This window comes from Rosa rugosa, chromosome 7 (genome assembly GCF_958449725.1).
Source record: "Rosa rugosa chromosome 7, drRosRugo1.1, whole genome shotgun sequence".
In the NCBI taxonomy this organism is placed as follows: domain Eukaryota; kingdom Viridiplantae; phylum Streptophyta; class Magnoliopsida; order Rosales; family Rosaceae; genus Rosa; species Rosa rugosa.
The window spans coordinates 4,222,160-4,230,580 of record NC_084826.1 but is presented as its reverse complement, the minus strand read 5'-3'; the positions used below and the strand labels follow the sequence as shown (position 1 = coordinate 4,230,580).

At 40.3% G+C, this 8,421-nt stretch overlaps 1 protein-coding gene across 1 annotated transcript; it reads right to left on the bottom strand.

Moving 5' to 3' along the window:
* Positions 1–6,391: 6,391 nt before the first annotated feature.
* LOC133722683 (gamma conglutin 1-like) lies at positions 6,392–7,739 on the bottom strand. Its single transcript, XM_062149554.1, is given in 2 exon segments — positions 6,392–6,869; positions 6,871–7,739. Coding segments are annotated over 2 exon segments (1,347 nt in total).
* Between the last annotated feature and the right edge of the window lie 682 nt (positions 7,740–8,421).

The following is an 8,421-nucleotide window of genomic DNA, read 5'->3' as shown; positions in this document are numbered from 1 at the left end:
GTCTGTGTGTAAATAAATCACATAAAATTCCAAATCCAATTTAGGAAACGAGAAAAATAGCAAAGAGTGTCACACTTTGCTCTATACTCATCAGTCATTGGACAATACACGTACGCGGGACCCACCACTATATAAGCTAAAAAGCTTATGTCTTCATATCTATACTATTATTAAGAGAAGAGGGTTTGTTAGCCAAAATCTAAAATTTTGACAGAAATGACCCTAAAAAATTAATAAACTTTGAGAATTAATTAAATCATAAGGACAGTTATGACATTTACAAAATATACTTTTATTAAAAAAATAAATAAAAATATAACCCACAACCCACTTTTCTCTCCTATTATCTCTTCTCTACAATAACCGTTTTCTTTTTTATTTTCAGAAAAAAAAAAAAAATACTTGCACATGCAGAGCATGTGTGGAGAAAGACTAGTAAGTTTTTTATATTTACTAATTGGCTACCAAAATTCTCTTTTGATTTGGAAAAGAAATCCATTCTTGTACTAAATATTTATAATTTTAGGCCCCGTTTGGATGGCAGGAAATCATGGTATGGAATGGGAATTAATTTCATTTTCCATTCAGACGTGCCGTTTGGTTGTAATTAAAGATTGGAAAGGAAATAAAAAATAAGATTTGACTGGAAATTGACTCCCTCATAAAGCCTGAATAGAATTACCTAGTCAGGGGTGGTATTCTATTTCCATTTCCCACTGTCAAAGGCAAAATTACATTAATTATCCCTCTAAAAATTTATATTCCCAACCAATATTCCTTATAAATTGATGTACTTTAATTAGTAAGAGGGCATTATTGAAAATTATAATTTCATATTTCATTCTTATGACTTACCAAACACTACAATAGAAATGAAAAACTAATTCCAAAATTTAATTTCTAGTAATATTCCAAACACTAACATGGAAATACCAAAACATATTTCATTCCATATCCGTCCGGAAAGGAAAATAAATCCTTTTCCAATTTTGACATTCCTGCGAACCAAACGGGGCCTTATAGGCTTAAACAAAAGCGGTCCAAATTGCTTTGATTGTTTGAGATGAACCTAACAATAATGTATCAAGGAAATTTGCAAACCCAATTCAATGGTGCAAGTTCATTCCAAGATTCGGATTTGTAAAATCGCTTCCCACGAAACTTAGAAACCATACTTTATATTGGGTTTATTTTTATCTCGACCGAATTCATTTCATGCTTATTTAACCCATCAAATCTTATGCACGTTCAAGTTTTAGAAATCCTTTTAAAATTCAAAATCTGAGCAGATTCATGTGACCATGTCGTGCTCCAGTCCTGCGTTATTGATATAAAGTGTGTCGTGCTTGTCCTAGATGCAGGCGAAGGCAATTTCATCTAGAATTTCTTTTCTTCTTTATGGGATTTACCTATTTCACAACATGGTTGTACTAGGCTAGACCGATGGACTTAAAATCCTCATCTCATGCTCTGATCTCTTGTTCGACTGTTCGAACCATCTAATGGCAAATCAGGTCTTCCTTAATGGAACTGGGCTAGTGGCGGGTGTTGGCCAACCCGAAATGCAGCTAGGGTTTAGGGTTAGTGCAGTGCCTATAGGAGCATGAGGCGGTCAATCTGCTATGTCCTTGCAAGAATAGATTAAGATATCTTACCTAAAGAAAAAAGATCGAGATCAAGAAAAGGAAACATGAGAATTTTAATAATTTCATATTTTCATACATAACCATTAGCTACATATATATGCGTATATAGCACAATGCAAACATCAACAATCCTAGCCTAAAACCTTGTACCTTGCTCTCAAATCTCAATCATGGCCGTACCTCGTCCTCCTTTGCCCTCAACCACGGCCATACCTCTTCCTCCTCGTGCTTATTAATTGGCTTGACGATTCTTCTGCCCCTGGAGCTTCAAGAGGCTCAGTCATGGACGCTCCTCCGATCTTGACCTTAAGCCATTTGTCAAATATTTCATTGCCCCCATCATTATGCTCACTCTCGCTCTCCCAGTCTTCTATTTCCTGCATCTCCCTCCTGTGATCGTCAAGTCTCATGTGACTCATGCATCCCTCACCGAGTTCGATCAACTTCATCCAATCCAGCAACGACACCATTAGTCTCCACTACAATCTTGCCTTCAACATCACGTTTCGAAATCTTAACCGACGTTATGGCATCTATTACGACAACATTGACGTCATGGCCTATTACAAATTGAGCCAGATGCATGACCACCACTACCTCAACCTCGACGTGGTTCGGCTTTGGCATGGCAAATTTGAACTCGGACTTTTACCAAGGGCACAAGACTATAACTCTTCTCACGCCGTCATTCAAAGGCCAACACGAAGTGCCGGCGACCAGTTTCATTACTAAAGATAATTTTGATATTGTTGTCAAGCTCTATATCAGGAACAAGTATTACTGGCCGGCCACCAAGTTCACTAGTTGGAAAGCCAACTCCGAGATCACATGCGACTTAAAGTTTCCTTTCATTGGGGCTAATGCCGGAATATGGTCAATACTGGATGCAAGGATCTAGATACTAGTCTTTGCACTCCTGTTTCTATCGCACTTTGTTGGATCAGCTTAATTTCCTTGGTTCCTGTTTGCTGGAATTCTGTTTCTTTGTGTGCTTATTTTTGCATATCGGCTCTTGGTCTTGTTATATTGTTTGTTATTTGAATTAAAATACTTCCTAGCTAGTAGTGGTTCCATTTACACCATATTTCAACTCTTAGCAACTCATATGTACGAACATATATATATATATATATATATATATATATATATATATATATATATATATATATGTGGGTGTGTGTGTGTGTATTGCTTCATCCAAACTAAAACTTTGCCAAATATTTGGCTTTGGAGATCCGGGCCGGTCCGGATACAAATATGAACCCAAGTTATGGATTATGATGATAATCCAAACATAGACTTGGCAAATAGCGCGCCACACGCTGCCACGCGTCGATATATATATATATATATATATGCTAAAATTATTTCAGAGAGAGAAGTTGTAAGGGCATTTCCAACAGACTCTTTATTTCAAAATAATTTAAAATTTTAGCTAATTTTAGGATAATATTTCACTCCAGCATAATAACTAAACAAAAGTTAAATATAGCTTTTGCTAAATTCTCTAGCTATATTTAGCTAGAGAGGAGAGAGAATTTGGCTAAAAGTTATATTTTCCAACGTTCAATTTAATTTAGCTAATTTTTTTTTTGAGTAAAAGAGGTCATCCCATTATATGATTCAGCAAGTAGTACAAAAACGATCCACCCCTGTGGGGTCGACAAAAAGAACCGTTTCTTAGAAACTACTACAAAGCCCCCCTAACAAAAGAGCAAACAAACTAGTAATCTCCTAGCACACCCACCTTTTAGGATTAAGCCCAAAACAAAGAAAAGTAGAGCCTCGAAGAAGATTAAATGGACAACGAGGTCTCTCTTTTCTTTGCGATCTCTCCCGCTCAATGCAAGAAAACAATAGGCCCATCATTCACAAACGAATGAAGGCCCAAAGCTACATTAAAACGTAAGGATTAAATAACTGCATGGGTCCAAAAAACCCTAGCAGCCCAATCATAACACCTAGGGCAAAACCTAGATGAAAAAGCAAGCAAGCCGCCGCCACCATACATGCCAGCTTCTGTCCCACCTCCACCGCCGTCGAAAACACCGCCGGTGGCCCACAGATCAAACCCAATGTCAACAACCCGAGACAAATTACCGCCTCCACCATCGAAGCCCAGATGCTTTGCCCTCAAGAACCAAAGACAACCAGCTGCCCCGGGCACCTCCATCACCTCCAAGATGTCTCCTATCGGATCTGAATCCAGATCGACTTGATCCCAGCCGACAATGAATTCCCGTCCGACCTCGCCCGAAACGAAAGGTCCAGCGTCGCTTAGTGTCAATCGAACAACTCGCGTCTTCGCAGCCAAACTGACCGCCATCATTGGACACCGTCGAAGCCAGTCGCCGCTGCCGCCAAGTAGGGGAGAAGAAAGAGGAGCGCCGCCACCCTTCCACCTCCAAAGTACCGAGCCACTATGCAGTCCGGAAACCTCTCCACCGAGAGTCAAGCAATTTGCAGCACCGTTGCCGCCAAGCAAGGCCGGCTGCGGCCTGAGATTTTCTCGAGAGAGAGAAAGAGAGAGCATTTTTTTAATTTAATTTAGCTAATGATTTAACTTATCTTGCTGGAGCAGATTTCAAAAACTAAACTACCTATACATCTCTTTTAGCCAAATATAGCTAACAAAATAACTTTATTGTTGGAGATGCTCTAATGGGAATAAAAATGACACAAATCTTAAAATACTTATAAAAACAATTTGAAACAAATACATGATAATCAATAACCTCTCTTTCTTCTTCCACTTTTTTCGTCTTACTAACTTCTTAAAATACTAATGAAAAATTCATTCTCAAAAAAAAAAAATACTAATATGAAAAATTGAAACAAATACATGATCTGTTTTCTTCCACTTTTTTCCCCATTACACGGTAAAGAGTAACCATGTAACTATAATCAAAACCAGAGCAGCAGCCTGTATATAAAACTTAAAAAAAAACAACAAAAAGACAGAAAATCAACAAGCAGAAACAAATCCTCAAGGCAACAGGAAAAGTGAAAGAATGACCAATCATCATGCACGGATCATAAGTGTCAAACCCAGTTCTGGTAATGATAGATTGTCCATTAGTAGTATTACTTATGGACGGCACCTTCAACTCACATGCGAACTCCGACCTGGCTTTCCATTCGAAAAGATGCCACTCCTTTATAAAATACAAGTTTCTAAAATAGAGCTTGACAACAATGACATCCTCATCCACAACCGCGAGCTGACTATTCGCCGGGCGCTGCAACCTGAACGACGGTGTGAGAAGAGCCGTGTTCACAGACTCTTGTTCAAAGGACTTCAAATTCACCATAGTACCAAAGCCGTGCGTCTGGTTTCTGTAATAGGTCATGACTTCCACGGAGTCATGATGAACGTTGTAATTAATAGAGGTTGGGATTTCGAAGGGCGATGTCGAGGGTAAGATTGTAGTTGAGGGTGCTCACGTTGGCAGCGGAACAGGCGGCGGCAGTGGGGCTGAATTCAATGAGCGAGGCATGAGGTACGTGAAGTATGACGGTTTGTGGTGGGTGGTGGAAAGCCAAAAGAATTATAAGAACAATGCTGACAGAGGAGATCCAGAAGAGCAAGCATCCGTTGTTGTTCCCATCATGAGCGTCCAACTGGTCTAGGGCCGCCTCGCGTAATTCTTCTGAATTTTGAATAGTCTTCAAGATCCTCTGTTTTCGATTATCTAATAAATCACTTAACACTCCCTTTCCAAAAAAAATCAACACACGGCCATCGTTACTAGCAAATATGGAACGTACTGTATCGTATCATTATGTCACACACACACACACACATATATAAGTTTCTATAACTAAATTGAGTTCAATTAAAACTAGTATTTGAAATTGGTGTAGAACGTTATTCCTCGAATTAGTAGCATTAGTATTAGAGGTAGGTCAATTATTTGGTAATTAAGCCAATTGACCAACTGCCTGCTTAAGCATGCATATTGCAAGTCAGATTATCAAAGTAACCCTAATCATTAATTATCAGCAAACATAAGTGAACTAAAGTTCTATACTGGTTTATTCAAAAAAAAAAAAAGTTCTATACTGGATCTGCTTCCTTAATCCTTATAGAATTGAACTTATGTTTTAACTCTTTCAACAACTCGGTTTCGTATTCGAATAATATGAAATCCGGGTCCAAATCCAAATATAAACACAAGTTAGTTGTAAACCATAGTGTTTGTTACATAGATTCAATCACACATCCAAAACAATATCTTGGGTTAATTAGGTGTAATCGTACTCCTCGTAGGTAAGGGCTATGTGTTTATGTGATCTGCAAATATGAGTTTAGCTAGGATTCTAATTATTAAGTAGATACTTCATTGAGTTAGGTTAATTTGATCCTCATTTCATATCAATTTGATACGTGTAATATATTGTGTAAATTGGGGTTTATGTTCCTAATAATTGCAGAGATAAATTGATTAGTAGAATCAGAGGTAATTGCAGTTTAGGTTTTCTAATTGGCTTGGTTTAGCTCGTACCATCTATTAAATTTCTATCTCGTAATTGTTAGATATATGATTTTTACTTTCAAAAAACAGGTATATGGTTTTCTTTACGCATGTTTATTAATCAAGCTGCTATATAACTCAAACAACGTAAATAAAATATCAAAGCTTTTATTATTCTTGTAGCAATATTGATATAGAGATTACAACACCAAGCACACAAGCTCACGCTTTACAGACTTTATTATTCGCTCCCTCGCTATGAGGCCTCATCTATGGAGTAGTAGTCGTGTTGGTGTTGAAGTTCAAGTTGAAGTTGAAGTTGGCACAGTTGGTCCTCTGGAACAACAACGAGTTGCTAAAGCCAACCCTCGAGTTCACCAAATCCAGCTGCACTAGGTTATCCTCCATCTGGCGTCCCCCGATCACGATCGGAGTTTTAGGGTTCGGCCCGCCGTTCACCATGGCCAAGCACATAACTCCCGGACGTGCCTGAACTATCACATTTTGGCCAGAGATTGTCCACCGAAGCTTCTGCTGGTTGTCCAACACAAGCTGAATGCTAGGTACTGCCGGACCCATCTTGCTGTAACTGATTTTGTTTGCATCGAAACACAGCCCGAACGGCGGCACCGGGGTCACTTGAGGCACTCCTGAGAACTGCTTGATGTAGAGTTGAGTGAGAGCTATGAAGATGGACTGATGCAGGATTGTGTAAGGAGTTGTGGTGCTGAGCATGGCTTGGTTAATTAGAACGAAGTTTTGGAGGGAGTGGAACGATATTGTTGTTGATTTGGATGGATTGGACGTTTATCAAGTACTCTCCTTGTTGGCCTATGGATAGTGGGGCGTAGGTGAGCTGGCGGGACACATCGATGCCCGGTAGCATCATGTACGGCCCCTCGCCTAAGAAAATGACACCATTTTGTCCCGAGCCAGAAGCGAGGCAGATGGCGATCTTCGGTGGGATGCCGAACTGGGAAGCAAGCTGGGATGGAAGTGAAATTCGGGAGTGGCCCATCCCAGCAATGCCTTGAACGTTTTGGGGTAGTCCTCTTTGCAAGAGGGTAGAAGGTGCACATGCAAAGAGGAATCGAGGGACTGTGACCATTGGGCCTGGCCTTGAGCCTAGGGTTGATGGGATCGAAAGCACATCCTCCGCGAGCTCGCCTATGGCTCTTTGTTGGGTAACCGGGTTCACAGCCGTGACTGCGCATGCATTAACGTGGCAGTCTGCAGGTCTAGCCATGGGGTATCTGGGGGATTTGGGAGAGCACGTGCGGCATGTGTGGGTGTTGGCTCTAGAGCATTGGGCCGAGTGGCAAATAGGAGCATTGAAAGTCGATGATAAGTACTTGTTCTCACAATTGACCGATACGAACTCCCCGTTAAGGTCTACCACAAAGGGGAGTTGAACTGGAGGGGTTCTCTTGAAAATCTGGGCTACATGGAGATTCGTAGCACCATCTTTCTGCACCTTCAGAACAAGCTTGGTTGGCCTGATAATAGGCGTTGGGGGTCGAGGTTGAGTTTGTGTTTCAGATGACTGATCATCCGCGGACACAAAAGCAAGATGAAGAGATAAAGAGAACAAGAGAAGAAACTGAAGGAAAGAAGCCATGGATGAGATCGAAATTGGGAGGCACAAGATCGATTTGCTCTAGAGGAGATGGTTGCACTGGGACTTGGCGATGGAAGAGAGAGGAGAGGCTGCAATTTATAGAGGGGCGTTGCTTGTTGGGGAGGGGCTTAATTTAGAGTGTTACCTAGATGCATGCAGACACTTCTAAGGTAGCAGTTTTCATATGGGGAAGGTTGTTCTCCAGTTTTTGTGACTTTATGTCAGGAGGTTCACGCTTCACATGCTAAGTTTAGCTAGAGACAGCAAAAAAGATGAGCATAATCTGGATAAGAGAACAAAGAGTTGATGATTGTGCAGGAGTACTTGGCAGTGAAGAAGACCAGAAGAGTTTCAAAAGTTGTACCAGACATCGCATGTTTTTGCTGTATAAGCTTTGGTTTAATGTTCCAAACAAAAATCAAATTTGTCATTAGCTCACTTTTGGGCCTTATGGACCGGCGAGGTTTTTGCTTTCCACCGGCATTAACATCTGAGCTTCTCAATCATTTTTTTTTTCCGATAAGAAATTGGCTGTCATTATCTCTCCAAACAAAGTAACTCAATAGAATTTATACCGGAAAATAAAAGAAAAAAAGTTAACAGCATCAATGAGAACTTTACCCCTCTCTCTCTGGCGGCGGCAAACCCTAGCTTTAGGGTTTTGCTCGTCGCGATCCTTGGC